At 37.1% G+C, this 18,902-nt stretch overlaps 1 protein-coding gene across 1 annotated transcript in view; it reads right to left on the bottom strand.

Annotated features, from left to right (window-relative positions):
• TAFA2 (TAFA chemokine like family member 2) overlaps window positions 1–18,902 on the bottom strand; it is a 403,585-nt gene that overhangs the window by 81,949 nt on the left and 302,734 nt on the right. Inside the window, exon 3 of the mRNA XM_019654741.1 lies at window positions 4,237–4,343. Within this exon, the coding sequence (XP_019510286.1) occupies window positions 4,237–4,343 (107 nt within the window). The remainder of the gene's footprint in view (window positions 1–4,236; window positions 4,344–18,902) is intronic.

Here is an 18,902-nt window from a genome sequence, read left to right on the forward strand (position 1 = left end):
ATGTATAGATTAAAGAGCAGATTACAACCAAGAGAACAAGGAATTAGTGGGGTAGAAAGAAGATCTGAATAAATATCCCAGAATAAAGCACAGAGACTTGAAGGTGAAAAATATAAAGGCTGGAATACACGGAGAATAAAGAGAGAAAACTGACATACACCTAACCAGAGTCCTACTTTAATAAAGACAATGGGGTAGAAGCAACATTTCAAGAGATAATGCCTGAATTTTTTTCAAAGTTCATGAGAGACAACACTCCATAGAAACAGGAAGTCAACTAAATCCCAACGAGTACAAATGAAAAGAAATTCACTACTATTGGGTTGTTGGAAAAGTTATGACGTATTTTTTCTATGTTTTTCATTGCAAAGATGTGTTACGACTTTTCCGACAACCCAATAGATCCCTATGATTTTATATGGAGCAAAACTGCTTAGGTTTGAATCCTATCTCAGACAGTCAGTTTCTAGCTAGTCAACCTGCAACAAATTATTTAACTTTTCTTTGCCACTGTTTCTGATCTTTAAAATAGGTTTAATAATGATACCTACTTTATAGGTTGTTATGAGGATTAAATGAGATGATACTTGTAAAACTCTTAGAATAGAGCTATTTAATATTTATCTTTATTACTTTTACCTTGAATGCTCACACAAGGTGCTCTGGATCAGAGATAGATTTCTTATTAACTATCTCACAACAAAAAAGAAGTGAATGACCTCCATTGCCCTAAGCCTCACCCATGATGAAAGCCAAGTGTAATGTCCTACATAACTAACTGAACACATTTTAGGGAGTGACAGAAAACCATGGTTTTTTCCACTTACATACAGGAGAGAGATAGTGATTGCCCCTCCTAAAAGGAGAAAAAAACATTTTGTTCCTTTGAGATGGGCTGGAAAGAATCTTAGGGTCTCAGTCTAACATTTTGGAATGTAAAACACATCTTTCCAAAGGCCAAATAAACCCCAGGTGTCTCCAAGGTCTGAGTTTCATACCGAGGTAGTCAGTGCCCCAATATTTCTGGTACCTTGAGAGCTTCCCCTAGAGACCTAATCCAAGCTGTAACCAATTAATCTTCTTGGGGAGATAAGAGGACTTTTACTGTCCTTTTCAATCAAAACAATTAATTACATAAATGACTATAGACCTAATCCTCAGAGAAAGTGTAAAGTCTCAGGAAACTGACGCTTTCTACAGGAGCAGTGAGAAATCCAGGGAAGTTTCCCTTTCCCACAAGTGCCTCACATATACTAAGTAGAGCTGAAGTATTTGTCATGTAAATAATAATAAAATTAACAAAACCATAAAGGTAAGAGCAGAAAGTAATGAGAAACGAGACCATACAAATGAGTGGATCAACAGAGGCAAAAGTTGGTCCTTTGCAAACAAATAAAATTGACCAACTCTGGCAAGACTAATCAGGAGAAGAGATGTGACAGAAATGAGCCCTCTTCACAGGGGAGATTTAACTGCAGATGCAGCAGATGACAATGATAGTAAGTACAGTGAACAACTTTATTAGCATGACCACTTTGGAAAACCATCAGGCCTCGTCTGGTAAGACTGAAGATCTATCTGCAGGGCCTGGGTCCAGCAATGTGCTCCTCAGAGTGCACTCCCTAGAAACCCTGGCAAATGCTGCACTGGGAGAAAAGTACAGGAATGTTCACAGCAGCATTGTTCATAATAACAACAACAAAAAAATAGAACACCAAATGTTCATGTACAAAAGAATAAATACGTAAGTCATGGTGACTTCATATAATAAAATATGGCACAACAGTAACAAAAATGAACAAACTTACAGCTACATACCATCAACTATAATGAATGTCACAAATACATCCCTGGGCAAAACAGAAAAATGAAATATAATACTGTTATGTAAATTCAATAACAACCAAAATTAAGCAATATGTCATTTGGAGATATACAATATGTGGATGCGGGGAAATTATAAATAAGAGTAAGGGAATTATATTCAGAAAATTTAGATTTGTGAGTATCTTGGGGAAGGAAGCAAACAAATGAAATCACAGCCTGTTATAAGAGTATTAGAAGTGTTGCATTTCTCAGTTAGGCAGTGAGCACACTGGTATGAACATGCCCTACAACGGACATATACATTACACTTATCCTAAATGTACAATTGAGACAAAAGGTGCATTTTGCATGGAAAGTGTAAAGGAAAAAAAAAAAACAAGAAAAGAAGAGGGTAAGAAGGGAAATGGGGAGGTGTGAAGAAATCTTTGTCCAAAACATTAGTGGAAACCAAAATATCACAAAACTCTCTCTTCTGTAATGTACTGGGTTTGGCATGTTAAGAAGGCTATCTGAGACAACGCATAATCTGCTATGTTCAACAAGTATTTTCTTGGCAAAAATTAAAAAAGATCTTAGTTTCGGAGGTAGCATAGATCATACCACAACTTAAATTCTTAAAAGTAACTTTAAAAATTGTATGCAGAATTTACTGTGGGGAAGTCTTTGTGAGTCATTCTTTTAAGGACCCCCTCACTTGGCTTTGGAGATGAAAAAGCATCTTCATCATGAACCCTGGCTTTGCCAGGCTGACACCCACAGTTACTATGCATCCCCCTCCACCACACACACTTCTCTCAACTCTGTTTTATAAGCTGGATAGGGGCACCGCGGTCATTATCCATCTGGATAGTACAGATGATGTTTCTTCTCTTGTTAAGCCCAAGGCAGGGGGCCTGGCCCCAGTCAGTGGTCTGCAACTGTTTTTAAAAGGTGAGTATTTAACACTCTTTTGTCCTTAAGTTTGGTTCATTGTTGCCACTTTGGACGCACAGGGAATAACATTCTGCTCAACACCTTTTTTAATTTCACACTAATAATTTCACAATTATTAAAGAATTTAAAGTTTGATTTGTGGATCACTATGCTGTATTAAAGAAGTGAACTTGACTACATACAGAGGGTGCCAAAAAATGTATACACATTTTAAGAAAGGAAAAAAACTATATTAAAATTGTAATACAATAAATGATGCTAGCATTCATTTGATTAATGCCATCTTTTGAACAAACCTCATACTACACATTGCTATGGTAATTCAATTCAACTTCAAAAAGTAATACATAGATAACATCTCTTAAAATGTATACATCTTTTGGTACTCCCAGATATAGATGACACAGATTAGATATAGATAGATGATATAGATATAGATGATAGATTAGATATAGATATAGATATAGATATAGATAGATACATCACACAATGGGGTAAAACATAGGATTATGAAATATACTCATAAAATTCATATTTCAAAACATGACTTTTTGGTTTAAACACATGTGGGGGGCAGGGGGGAAGATTTCTGTCTGACAGGCATCACTCCTCACACCACATCTCTGCTTTCCCTGGTGTTAATGTTCCATATAGCGCTAATTCAATGCACATGTGTAACTAATTTAAGTGTTACAGAATTGAAGGCAGTCTTAACCCCCTCTTCACCCCAAAATAAAATGAGAAAGTAAGTTGCTAACCCCTAGAATTTGCAGAGGACTGAGAAGTCAACTGTAAAATCATATTTCACAGAAAAATCTAAATTGACTTCTCAGGTTATGCATAGTTGATTATGGTAGGAACAGTTCAGAAAAAGCCCAATTTTAATTCATTTGGAAAAGGTAGTTATTCATTATACTGAGTCTTATGCTCAGGAAAAAGAAAAAGGACATAATTTTGAGTGTCAAGCTTAACACGTGTATAAAACAAATATTCTCATACTATATGCAGAGTCCAAATGGTGGTCAAAAAGGCGCTTTGGCATGAAGAAACATGGTTCACAAAAAGCACTGAAGGGAAATTTACATATATACATATTATTAAGATATATATCATTAAAGATGCTTTCAATACAAGAATGACTGCAATCTGAAACTCATCTTTATTACATGTCAACCCAACATTTTAACATCATTATCTTAAAGATATATATGACAGGGGAAAGTCAGAGACACAACTCCGTACTCTCTAAACACTATTTTCAGAACTGGCAGTTATCCTGGAAACATTTAGATAATCATACTTCCCCTATCAAACCCATGTTAAAGATAACTATCTCTGTATTTTTACTTAAAGAGAATTGCCAGGGGGGACCCACATCAAGAAAAATTAACAGACCAGTGAAGATGGAACACAGTAGTCTGTGCTAAAGGGTGTCACCTCCTACAGGGAGCTGAGAAAGAAAACAGAAGATCTTACCTTTATGATGGTTTGCACTGGATACAACTTTCCCCCACAAGGTTACAATAAATATTATTATTAGCAGTTTTCCTTTTGTTGCTTTCTGTAAGTATCTCTTACTCATCCTGCAAATAAAAATAATAAAAATCTTAAGTATGTGAAACGATTGCCTTTCCATTATAATCATGATACATTTAAAGCTTTTCATGATACCTTAACACATTAAACTCCCCCAAAACTGCATTTGTTGTATTTAAAATGCTGTTCACTGTCTATAAACTATGAAGAGAAAGAATAAAATGATGTGATGCAAGAGATAAGAGTGGTTCTGCCTCGGTCAGTCTTCATTCACTTAACAATAGCCTAAATCAATTGGGAAATATTACCATTTTTCTCTCCATATAAACATAAATTTAACTTATTCACAAAATCCAAGGCACAGTTGTCTGAATAATCTTTAAATAGTGACTTATTTTACTTAGTTTCTAAAGATTCCTTCTTCAATGCCAAGTCAAATAGTCAGGGTAAGCAGTTTAGATAAAATGAGTTAGATGAATTCCTGCAAAGAATAAAGTCACCTCAAATCTCTTATTCCTAATGTGCTTTAAAAGAAATCACCTGGTAGGACAGCTGTCTTATTGTACATCACTACTACTAGAGATATGCAGGTGTTTTAATACTGTTGGACTCCACTGTGCTGTACTTATCAGAAGTAGGAGAAAAATAGAAAAGCAGATAGAAAAACACCAAAATAACATTTTCAAGTTGAGCCCACAAAACTCAGGAAAGCAAAGAAACGTTATAATGAAACAACAGGCACCTATAATAAAAGCCCAGAACCTACTTTCTCTCGTACTTTATAGAACATTATTTCAGTTGTTCTTTGGAACAAATTTGGGGTGTTGGTATATCTATTCCCACTTCATAGATGATGAAATTTGGAAATTTACCTGAGGTGACATTTAATGTTGGAATAAATATGCAAACCCAGAATTGTCTAATCTGAAAATCCCTTCATTAAGTACTACATTGCTAAGGGGTAAGCAAAACTGATACAAAATATAATCATTCTGCATTTATTTGTGAGAGAGAGAAAATAAATGTCAGTCACTCAGTTCCTTCTCAGATTCAGATCCTTTATTCCATTCTTGTTTGACGTACAGATGCTGGCCTTGGTTCTACCACAAGTTCATGAGGTCACTTCCTGACCTGTCCTGAATTCTCTAAATTACCTTTTTCTTCACACCTTTGTTTCCAATATACTTCATCTCCAAAACTATGATTCAGTGGTAGCCAAGGAGTCTTTCATACTGATAAATGCATGAAGAAATAAACATTATGCATATTTAATATAGATATATGCTAACATTTCTTGGCCTAGGGAAGTTGTGCATATGAATTCAGATGTTGAGAAGGCAACATTGTATGATTAAGAACATGGACTCGCTCTGAGTCTGACTGGATTTGAGTCCAGGCTCAACTGGCTTCTGATTGTGTGGGTTTCTGGGTCTCCTTCCTACTTCAGTTTCTTCTGTGATACAGAATAACACATATGAAATGCCTGATTGGCAAATATGAGGAATCAATGACTCTGAGATTACAGAGTGTTTGGTCATGTGCATGTGGTGTTCAGTCCTTGAGTACATGAGAGGACAGTCCCATTCACGAGGTGACTGAAGGGTGTTTCAGAGGCACCAACAGCTGCAAGTCCTCCGTGGACCTTGGGCTACTGCTATATTACTTTGGAAAAATTACTTTATAATTTGAGGTACTTTTGTTGTCATTAAAATGAGGATGATAATAATATCCACGTCATAATGTTGTTGGTGTGAAGACTAAATAAGGTAATCAATGTAATGCATTTAACACTAGAAGATAATAAATGCTCAATAAAGGCTAACCCTACTACACTCATTACTTGGTTAGACCAGCGTTTTCCTAGCTGTGTCCTGTGAGGCATCAGCTCCACAGAATGTTAATACGGTGTTAGTGAAAAACATAGGGGGCTAATATATTTGTAAAATTTTGGGTTCAACATATTTAACCAGATTTTTTTTAACGGAAGGCATATTTGAGTCTGCAGCATTTTCCAGAAACCTTTATCCACAGAGTAACACAGGATGTTGGAGTCCCCTCTAGCATCTTAGAGGCATCGTCTGGGGTTAGCAGTCCCTCTCAGTAGACCAAATGCCCATTTCAGAGCTTCCATTCTGTTGCCTGCTTCCTCTCCGCACCCTCGCTACTAGCTTTGTTATGAGATCCTACTTTTTCTCACATATTTTCAGTCATCCTTCCTCCCCGCTTACACCCAAACCCTGCAACATTACTGTACTGCAGCTAAAAGAGTGAACTGTTTAGCAAAACTCATCTGACACTAAGAGCTGCTTAGCATAATTCTTGATAATAGCTTTCCCATAGCAAATGGCCTCTACTGCAAGGTCAATGACCCATTGTATTTTCCATCCCATTCTGCACCCACCAAATGGGATGACAAAACTGACAGCTGATAAGTAGACATATGGAATTGGAAACACCCATAAAGCTACTGGGCAGTCAAGCTAAAAAAGGAAGCAAAATGGAGGGCAACATTTGGAAGTCTCTAAAAACTCCTGCCTCCTCCCTCTCGTGCCACCACCCTCTGTGACCAGTCAATTACCAACATCTGTTAATACTACTTCCTAAATAGCTCCTACATGTAGAAACTTATTTCCATCCCTACTTCAATGCTGCAGTTCAGACCACCCAAATTACTGCCCTCTGTAATGAAAGTCAGGGTCTGTGTCTGCCTTTGTCACAACTATATTTGCAGCATTTAGTACTTAATGCCCGATAATACTGTTGACTGAATGTAATGCACTTCCTATACTGTAGCCATGATATGTAACTATGATCTTGAGATAACCTTCTTGTGATTAAAACCTTCAGATGATTCTCCTCTATATTCAGAAAACAATGTCTCTAACCTTATTTTATGCCATTTCTCCCCATCTCTCTCCCTCTGCACACACACACACACACCACATACACATACATACATACATACATACACACACACTCTCTCATAGTGGATATTTTCTCTAAATTTCTCTACCAAATTTCCTCAATGTCTTCCAGTTAAATCTCACCTCCATGTCACCTTAAGCTTATGGGCCACCCATGCCATCCCCCATCTATTCTTCAAAATGTTAACTTCTATTCATTGGTCAGGGTATATATTAGAATTGCTCCTATTTTTGTTCAGGACCATGTCAAGTGCCCTTTATGCACTACAGCCACTTGCCACACTGTATTATAATTTTGCACTTACTTATCTCCATCATCCATTTTCATACAAGATCCCTAGAAATGGGAACTGTGGCCCATACATTTGTGAATACTTAGGACCTGGTCCAAAGTTGAGCTTAATAACTAGTAAATGGGTATTTTGTTGAATGTTGGTGGTGCCTTAGAGCCAAATATACTGTGTAGTTGTCCACCTGAGGAGGAAGCAAGTATGTGTCATTTAAGATGTAATTAGGGAAGAACAAACAGGAAGAGAAATGTGAGGAAGAGGTGGGGGTGGGGGGAGAGACAAGAGAGGTAAACTGGAAAAGAAGAAAAAAAAAGGTTGAAATCCAATCTGTAATGAGTTTTATTCTAACTGATTTTTAAATAACAACCAAGTTTGAGCAAACTAAGGAGCAGCGGAGTGATGAAGGATTTTCAACCAAGAGGCAATATCCAAGAAGAAAACCCAACCGAAAAAAAGCTGAACGGCACATTCACTTCTCATTCAGTGTGCTAACTAATCAGCAGGTCTCACTTTAAAATTTTCCACCACGATCAAGAGTCAAATGCACTTTCAGAATTGTCACATTGACCTGTAAAAACAGCAAAACTTAAGTGAATTTTTTTTTTAAAGACTTTATTGGGGAATTGGGGGAGGGGAACAGGGCTGGGGAATCGGGGAAGGGGAACAGACAAGTTGCTGTTGGTTTGTTCTTCAGTCTAGTTGTGGAGGATGTTGCTTCACTGGCCCAAGCTGGCACCATCATTGTGCTCTTCCCGGGTGAGGCAGATCAGTCGCCGGCCTCTGGACATCCGCTCACGGCAACTGCTGGCCGCTCACACAGGCTGCTGGCCACACAAGGCTGCCCAGCTCCAGGTTGAGCTGTTTGTTCAGCATCTTAGCTGTAGAGTGCAGTGTCAGTGGACCTCATATGAGGGATCTGAAACAGGACCGACCCTCTGGCATCCCAAGCCAGTTCTTAACCAACGTGCCACTCAGCCAGCCCTTAAGTGAATTTTTTAACACCAAAAGCTGAGGGAAAAAGAAACAGGAAACAGAAGGATAGATACACACAGAGAAGGAAACCTTGAAATTGCTCCAAGCAGGAGCAGTTTGCACAGAGTGCAAGGGAAGTAGGGTCATTGAGAAACGGCAACCTTGTCAGTGAAGGGTGTTGAAGTGAAAAGTTGTCAAAGTAGAAACTGACAATTAAATCTCCAGACTTTCCCCCACTCTTCCCTCCTGTATTTCATGTTTCAGTTATACTCACTGAGATTTAAACTTTTGGAAGATCCTGAAACCCTTCATCTTCCCACCAATGTTAAAATTTCATTTAGCTGTAAATAAGCAATAATTAAAAACCTATCACACTACTATAAAAATCATTTCCCCATGAAAACAGAAAGTAAGTTTAACTGGCCTAAAGAAGAGAAGGTGGAAGGAAAAAGGGAGAGACTTGTATACACAGGAGATAAAAGTGGGAGCTAGAATCTAACAACCTGACCTCCCAATGAGCTTAAGGCCCTTCTGGAAAATACATTTCTATAAGGCAATATATACAAAAGTCTCTTTAGGACATGTCTCTACATTGATCTGATATATTAAGACCAACCTGATGTTAACTGATTACAATGGCATGGATTTCAACAGCCAAAACCAGTACAGGAACCTACCCTTGGGGTAGAATACCCCAATGGATAAGGCAAATTCCTTTTGTCCTCATAGGGACCAGAATGATCTTTACAAAATGTAAATAAGATCACATTACTCCATCTTATCCTTTGGTTGAAATTGGAGGATTTACCTTCCCACAGAAATGAGAGTAAATGTCTTCTTACTGGAGAGAAGGCTGAACATTATCGCCCCTCTCGGTCTCTCGGACCTTACCTTACATCCCTGTTCCCCTCCTTCCTTCCACTTCAGCTACCTTGGCACATGCTCTGTCCCTTGCGCCAAGCTCCATTTAGAGCTTACACCAAATGTGAGTTCTGCCTGGAAGGATCTTCCTGCAGGCTTTGCACGGTGAGTTTCTGTTTATAATCAGTTCCCCAGAGCACACCTCCTGACGGTCCTGCCCTCCAGGGTCCAGAGACACCAACTCTACAGTCTCTCTTGCTCCCCATATCTTGTAGTGCTTTATTTATTATAATCTAAAATTATCTTATTTACTTATTATACATTTAAGTGTTTTTCTTCTTTCTCTTATTAAAGTGTAATTCCCATGGGGGCACATCTTGTCTGGTAATCATTGCTCTAGTACCTAGAACAAGGCCAACAACACAGAACACCAACCAGCCCATGTGCAATGGAGGAATAAGGTTGATCTTATAATCAGAACAAAAGAGATGAATCCTTTTTAATAGAATAGTTTCATTACTTCTTCTAATTTAAACAATGAAATTTTTATTATAATAATTCCTCAGCTAGGAATGTCAGTGGCAAGAACAGTGCACATGTTGATGGACTGATAACAAAATGAAATGAGAGGAGTGAGTGAGAGATGAGAAAATGGAAAGAGTCTAGATTAACCTTTCAAGAAACACACAGAGAAAGGAAGCAAGGGTAGAGTTGTAGCTAGAGAGATTTTCACAAGGTGGGAAAGACCTAGGAGGAAGAACTGAGAGAAAGATACCAGAGTGAGGGGTAGACTATGAAGACTAAAAGTTTTTGTAAACTGTTACATTCCACAAGTTATTATTGCAATACTATAATTACAACAAGTTATTTTTGTTACTACTTTTAATTTCCATTTTTATATGGAAACAAATGTATCTTCCCACACTACATCATTCTTTGTTTGCCAACAAGTTATTAGAATAATCCTACTAAATAGAACATCTACAGCCACAAGTTTCACTACATTGTTGGTTTTATCCAATAACAGTGTCCAGCTTGACTAGCATTTATGATAAAGACTATGACTATGTCTTGTATATCGATGTTATTTGCTGAAATAGCAATTATCTTTGAGGTAGATAGATAGTAGTAATATCAGTTGGAGGAGGGAGGGGTTCATTGATGGATGGAGAGATGATAGGTAGATAGGTAGGTAGGTAGATAGATAGATAGATAAAGATTAAGTAGAGATAGATGTGTATAAAAGCATAAAGGGCTCATGTATGTATGTATTTTGTATATGTAAGAATGTACAGGGCCGGCCGAGTGGCACGATGGTTAAGAACTGGCTTGGGACGCCAGAGGGCTCCGGTTCGGATCCCGCATATGAGGGCCAGTGACACTGCCCTCTACAGCTAAGATGCTGAACAACAGCTCAACCTGGAGCTGGGCTGCCGTGAGTCGCCGGCGACGGCGTAGGCTGCAGCCCCTGTGGCAGTGGGTTGCCACGGGCTACTGTATGTAGCCAGCAGCCAGCGTGAGTGGCCAGCAGCCGCAGTGAGCGGCCGTCCAGAAGCCAGCGACTGATCTGCCTTGCCCGGGAAGAGCGCAATGATGGTGCCAACTTGGGCCAGTGAAGCAACGTCCTCCACAACTAGACTGAAGAACAAAAGGACAGCAACTTGTCTGTTTCCCTTCCCTCAATTCCCCAGCACTGTTCCCATTCCCCAATTCCCCAATAAAAATCTTAAAAAAAAAAAGAATATACAGTAACAAATTTGAGAGATAATCATATAACCCTATCAATAATCCTACATTGTGTGTTATATCATATAGAAGTTGAGGTGGTCAATTCTAGTCGTTTTTATTATTGTTATTAATTTTGTTTGTATTTTACACCATATGTCCAATATTATCGCATTATAATATTTCACACCACACTTAACCATATACATTATTTAAATTGAAATCTCTGTTGAATAAGTAGAATCTGGACTTCCTATCTTGTAAATTATCAAAAGTTTATATGGAGTTGTATTTCCATATGCCAGTCATATGATTAGTCCAATTAGCTCATATTTTCTTGCGTAATTTCAAAACAAAGTCTGGAATATAAATCAGTTTCTCAACTCTTTCTGAACTGAAACAATTCTTTCAAAATTCTTCTTTTTTCTGGCACATCGGTGTTTCATGATAAATCCACCTTTTGCATTCCATTCTGTTAAAGAATCAATCCTGGAGATTTAGCCAAGAAAGCTGCACTGGTTTTTAAGGATTGCCTGGCAGCAAATAAAAGCCTCATTTAAGAATGACAATTGCCTTCTTTCTTCACCCAAATTTTATACTTCCATTCATTTCCCCATAATACTGCAATTTGAGTGGACACAAAAAGCCAGGAGTGCTTTTGCTATATGCCTAGCAATGTATAGCCCATTTTGTACAAATGCCTTTGCCACCTACATACTATAATAATAGGAAATAGAAATGTATTATCATTTAAATGAGTTCTCCAGAAATATACAATATTCTAAAACTCCAAGCTCTAATACCTAAAACAGACCAAAATGTTGTAAGGCAAATAAAGCAATCATTTGAGATTATGAGAGCAGTAGAAAGCCACCTGGAATGATCAGGGCTAAACTAAACCACAATGATGGGCATCTGTTATTACAACTGAGTCACTTACCCTCTTTTTCTATCTATATAATGGGAATGTCATCTATTTTCTCAGAGAGAAACGGCATTATAATAAATAAGAAATCATGTGAGAGTTTAACCTTAATCAAACAAAGACATGCTATATCAGAGGTGTTACTATTTCTTCAAAGGTCCTTCTCTTAGAGCATGGGCTTGTAAGTCAGAAATACCTATCTGTGTATGATCCTGGCTTCACCACATAACAGTTAAATGAAAGTGTCAAGTTTACTTAACAATTTGAGCCTCTATGCCCACATATGGAATGCAGTAATACTATTATACACTGGTAGGATTGTTGTAAGGAATAAATACAATGTATATAATGCATTTATCAAGGCCAGAATAGAGTACTCAAACTGTAACTATTATTATGTTATTAATAATATCTGGAACATAGCCTCCTGGCTATGAATGAGTGGGAAATAAAAAGGTTTTGAGTAACAAATAAAAGAGCTCATGTATTTTAATCACAGGTGAAAAGCTAACCTACTTTTAGGAATTGATTCTAAGTCTATAGAATTGAAAGGTAAGAATATGAAGCAACAAGCTAAAATGGAATAGGCCTGATGAACAGAGTCTTCTGGTGGTTCTGCAAAATGAATACTGAAACTTGGATATCAGAGAATAGGCATTGAATCTATAAATATACAGCAGTCTACGATCATTAAGTATAAGAACAAATACTCCTCAAATGCCTCTAGAGATATGTAGAACACAGCATGCCAACTGAAGTTATTAACATCACCATGTATGTTTTTATAGTTTTAAATGTACTGGCTCATTCAATATATCATTAAATTCCTCTTCATAACTCTTTGAACTAAGTTCTCCATATATCAATATTCCCAGATTACATATAGAATCTGAAAGAATCATTTGAAGACAAGTAATAAGTGGCAGAGGAGAGTCTCAAACTCAGGTCTTCAACTCAGGAGCTCAGTTCTCATCACAACAGTGCTTGAACAGTGCTCCGCCTACTCTGTAATTGGTCCCAAAATTACACAGTGCATTTTAGACAGCTGTGCACTGAAAAAGTATAAAATGATGTTCTAGCTTTTAGTTATCTAGAAAATTATCAACAGAAAATTACCTCATTGACATGTTACTGGATAAAGCAAATACCACTGTATCACATTACTGTGGACAATAAAATGACCAGTCTTTAAGTAGTGCACCTTTTACCATTTATACACACTGCAAGGTCTGGCAAAAGGTGAGTCAAAACTTTCAGAGTTAAGTAAGTGCCCAGTGTCTAGTAGACACCAGTCTATTGAGGTTAGTTGTAATGGAATTGCTACAGCACAAGTGGTAACCTTAGATAGGGTTATCAAATACCATAGAGGATGCCAATTTACATTGGAATTTATCTATTTTTGTAGGTTTACTGAGATATAATTGATATACAGAAATACTGTGCATAGTTAATGTATACAATTTGATGCATTAGGACATGCAAACACCCATGATACCATCACCATAATCAAGGTACACACATATCAATCACCTCCCAAAGTTTCCTTGTGTCCTTTTGCTGTGTGTGTATGTGTGTGTGTGTGTGTGTGTGTATAACAACATTTGACATGAGATCTACCCTCTTAACATTTGAAGTACACACCATATTTTTAACTATATGTACTTTGTTGTACAGCTGATCTGTAGAACTTATTCACCTTCTATAACTGTAACTTTATACCCACTGAACAACTTCCTCCTCCTCCATCCCCTGGCAACCACCATTCTATTTTCTGCTTCTGTAAGTCTGACTATTTTGGAGGCCTTATGTAAGTGGAATAACGAAGTACTTGTCCTTCTGTGACTGACTTCACTTTGTATAATATCTTCCAGGTCCATCCATGTTATCACAAATGGCAGCATTTCCTTCTTTCTTAAGATTGAATAATGTTCCATTATATGTATGTACCACATTTTTTTAATCCATTCATCTGCTGATGAACATTTGAGTGGTTTTTGTGTCTTGATTATTGTGAATAATCCTGCAATTAACATGGAAGTACAAATATCTCTTCGAGATCTTGATTTCAATTTTTCTGGACATATACCCTGCAATGGAATTGCTGGATCATATGGTATTACTATTTTTCATTTTTTGAGGAACCTACATACTATTTTTTATGATGGGTGCACCATTTTACATTCTTAGCAAGAGTGTACGAGGGTTCCCTTTTCTCCACATCCTAACTTTTTTTTTTTCTTTTTTTGAGTAAAACCATCCTGACAGGTGTGAGGTGATTTCGCATTTTGGTTTCGATTTGCGTTTCCCTGATGATTAATGATATTCAGCACCTTTTCACATACCTATTGGCCACTTGTATGGAAAAGATGTCTGTTCAGGTCCTCTGCCCTTTTTTTTAATTTTTTTCTTTGCTTTGCAATTAGATTATAGAAGTTCCTGATATGTTTTAAAAATTGACCCCTTATCAGATTTCTTTGAAATCCACATTTAACTGAGTGTTCTATGATTTTAGTTGCCAAATCTGCCAACTCTACTATAGTTTTCAACTACATTATTGATATTTTAAGTAAGAAACTAACATTGACTTCTGGGTAGAAGAATACTTGTCTAAAGAAAAACAAACTTAGAATTTCATAGTGGATCATAGAGACTAATAAAATGAAATCTTCATTTGTTTTTTGGTTGGCTATCTTCTGCATACACACCCAAGAAGAGATGTCTAAAAACTACTTTTTCAGTTTGCCTGCAGTTCTGCTGGCTAACTTTGAAGGTCCTGAATTGGATATTCTGATTAAAAATGTAGGGTTGGCCAGGTGGCTCAGTTGGTTAGAGCATGTGCTCTTAACAACAAGGTTTTCAGTTCGATTCCCACATGGGATGGTGGGCTGTGTCACATCCACCCGCAACTAGACTGAAAATGGTGAGTGGACTTGTAGCTGAGCTGCACCCTCCATAACTATTGGGTTGTCAGAAAAGTCATGATGCATTTTTGCAACGAAAACATAGAAAACATATGTCATGACTTTTCCGACAACCCAGTAGATTGAAGGACAACGACTTAACTTGAAGCTAATGGGTCCTGGGAAAAACACACTGTTACTCAATAAAAAAAAATTTTTAAATGTATCAAACTTAGTCTCATATGGCAATTAAGAGCATGAGGTTTTATGACAGACATTGGATGTCAAGACTTTACTATGCACTCGCTGTTAGAGACATGCTATGTAATTTCACAAATCCTTAGTTTCCTCTTCTATAATATGTGGCTGAAAGATCTCTTGGGATAATAAGTGAATTAACTTATATAAAGTCCTAGCACAGATCCTGACATATAGTAAGCAATCTATAAATGCTAACTATGATGTAGCAGTCATTTCTGTGATTAACTCTTTCTTCAATAAGGAAACACCAGTTGACTCATCTCCATATGTCATATAAACACCACACGACATCAAGAAGACAACATTAGCCAAAGGCCCCTCATTCTTACATGCCCTGTTGAGTCATGTTACTCTTTTCCCACTCACTGTGTAGATAGCCTGATGGTGGATTTAAGTTTCATCTCTCTTTGCACTTCAGTTATAACCTTAAGCTACATTCTTTTTCTGCATTTCTGTATTATATTCGGTGCCCCTATGCTTACCATTTAATTTTTGATTTTTAAACAAATTATGAACTATTGCTTTCAGAATCCAAATCTGTTCTTCCCAAAGAAAAATATACATAAAAGGCAGTGTGATAATGCGGTATGATCAAAGTGAGATTTCTTACTGAACCCCCATAACAAGCAATAGATGATGTCAAACAATGAGCCATAAGCAAGTTTGAATGTAACTCAGCTAAAATTTAAAGCACAATAAAGCTATTTAATTGGAAATAAGCCTAGCTTATATAATTTAACATAAATTGTGTGTATACCACCAAAGGATGGCACATGGATCATGTTTATAAAGGAGATGATGGGGTAACTGAAATCTAGAAAACACAAAACCTCATTTCATGTTCTAGCTCCTCTCCTACAAAAACTTCAGGCCAAAATGACAACAATTAGAAAAATTTGGATTTATCTCCTCCCAGCCTCTTACAGCAGTGATGCTATGTCACAATATGGCTGGAAATAGGTGGTAGGGGACAGACAGTGTGCAGACAACCCACAAAGTACACATACCTGAACGTTACACAGATGGCTACAGTTCACAACTACTGGGTGGAGTAACACTCAACAGAATAAGAAAGAAAATTTTCAATCCTATGGATCCTTTTATAGGAGACTAAATCACAATCCTAGCGTTTAATTTTGTGACCACTATGGCAAAAGAGAGCTACTTCTGCATATCACATCTAAGTTCCATACACAGAGTTCATAACAAAATATTCTTTCCATTTTTAATAAAACTTCTATGGTTATTAAAGCAAATAATTTACAGTCATGAAAGTTGTAAGTATTTTGTCTACTCTGTTACCACTGGGGCTAGTTAAGTACTTTTATTCCTTTTATTCTCGTGTACCTGTTCCCTTGAGAAACAAGGCCATAGAAGAAACCCACTCCAGTCCAGCTCCTTCTCCCTCATGCTTGCAAAGGAGCAAAAGAGTAAGTGAGGATGACAACAACAATTAATATTTAAAGCTTCTGTGTTACGATATAACTTGTGGTCTAAGAAGGACACATATTCTCACTGTGGCTACCCAGCTACGGGTATGAGGGCTTCCCTCTGTGAATTCAGTTCTCCAGTATGGCCAATACGCCATCAAATGCTACCTTGTTAACAGCATGCATTCAGGAGAGAAATACACCTTTACCAATAAACCACTGCAACACAGACTTCCTCTCCACAGAGGACCTTCTCAGAGGTAAGTTAACTGAAAGGCAAAAGTTGTGTATCTGAAGGCCTCCCCTCATAGAAGCATCCCCCAAAAGGCACCAACATTAACACATGTCAACCCTACCATTATAAATTATAACAGCAAACAAACCATGAAGAAGACAATGACAGCTATGTGTTGAAAGGCATACCATCCCAATGTCCTCAAAAGAAACCAATAAAAACAGGCTCAAGAAGAGGCTGCTTAATCAAGATCACTAGAGTCTGCACTTTACTCTAAAAATAATAGTTGAAGCAAGACATTTGGATAACCCCATGTACCAGCATTAAATTCCATGCACAGTAACTTCACAATGCATGATGAGAGAGATAGTAATCCTGAGATATGTGCCTTTCTATAATTGCATTTTATACATACTCCTTATATGTATCTGATATTTGTACATAACTTCATATATAATGAGCTCTTTTTGAGCAAGAGTGGAACATTATCAGCTTTTAATATAGCAAAGTGCCATACTCATGTTTCAGTTAATAGCTTATACAACTGAGAACGCAACTGATTCAGAATCAAAGCAGCAACCATGATGTGCTGTAAACCCCAGTATTACAGAGCTTACTGTAATACTTGTGTATTACTTTCAGCTTGCTCCTTTGCAACAAAATTTCAGCTCCTTTTAAAATTTTCCTTTTTTTATTCTTTCCAATATCTGGGACTTCCTATCCTGAATAATATCAATCATGAAATATAGTAGGTCCTCATTTAATATCATCATCAATAGGTTCTGCACCTTTAAGCTACATGATGTATAACAAAACCAATTTTACCCTAGGTTAATTGATAGCAACAAGAGTTAGTTAGGTTCCTACAGCTTCTCATCAACATTTTAGGGAAATGAATTGAATGAAAAGATGTAATTCTAGGACCTGTTGTATGCACTAACTCTACCTTCTTTTGGCCACCCACTGTTCCTTTTCACTCCTAACACTTTCCTTATGGGTGAATTTGGTTTCCTCAGTCACAGAGCAGTTATTGCCTGCAGTATGCAATTGCACTGCAAAGAAGCACTCAACTGGTTAAATACGCAACCATAAGGAATTTCCCAATGGTGAGATTTACTAGATTGTGAAATTATGCCCCAAGGTAGTGGTAGAAGCCTATTACCTGAACCGATTTTAGAAAAGTGCTCCAAAAACACCCTGAGAAAAGGAAAGTACTACATTAGGGGCGTCGGTAGGACTGGTCCAAACTATAGCGATTGTCATTTCATATTTACTGAAAACCACTGACCTTATTTCCTCCCAATTTATATATTCTTACTGCACTGTTGGTAACAAGAATTCAAGCTATATCAGATAAAATATTACAGAAAACAACTGGGTCAGATAGCACCACAGTTCCGTGACAGTTTAACCAATAATCCCTGAGTTATTTCTTGCTATGCGCAATGGCTATTCAGGTGCTCTGTAAAATAGTCTACAAATTAGACTCATTACCAAATGACATAAAACATGTAACATTGTGAACAGACAAACATCATGGTATGTATTTTATGTGTAATATTATTCAGCCTTAAAAAGGAATGAAATTCCAATACATGTTACAACATGGATGAACCTTGAAATCATGGATTAAGCCAGACACAAAAGTAAAAATATTATATTATTCCACTTATAAGATATTAGAATAGGCAAATTCATAGAGACAGGAAATATCAATAGAAAGGAGGTTACTAAGAACCAAAGGGAGTAAGAAATGGAGAGTTATTGTTTAATGGGTATAGTTTCTATTTGGGATAATGAAAAGGTTCTGGGAATGGATAGTGGTTGTGGTTACACAACACTGTGAATGTACTTAATTCCACTGAAACACTTAAAATGGTTAAAATGATAAATTTTATATGTTATGTTTATTTCATCACAAAAAAGTAAAGGAAAAATGGTAACATGGCAAAAGTCATAATGGGAACAGCTCTGCTCATCGGCTGTCATATAACCTACATTTATTTTCCTCATGGAACTTAACAGTATTTGAAATTATAATAATCTATTTGTTTACTTGTTTAAGCCCCTCTCTCCCCCTACT

This window comes from Hipposideros armiger, unplaced genomic scaffold, assembly GCF_001890085.2.
Source record: "Hipposideros armiger isolate ML-2016 unplaced genomic scaffold, ASM189008v1 scaffold_229, whole genome shotgun sequence".
Classification (NCBI taxonomy): Eukaryota; Metazoa; Chordata; class Mammalia; order Chiroptera; family Hipposideridae; genus Hipposideros; species Hipposideros armiger.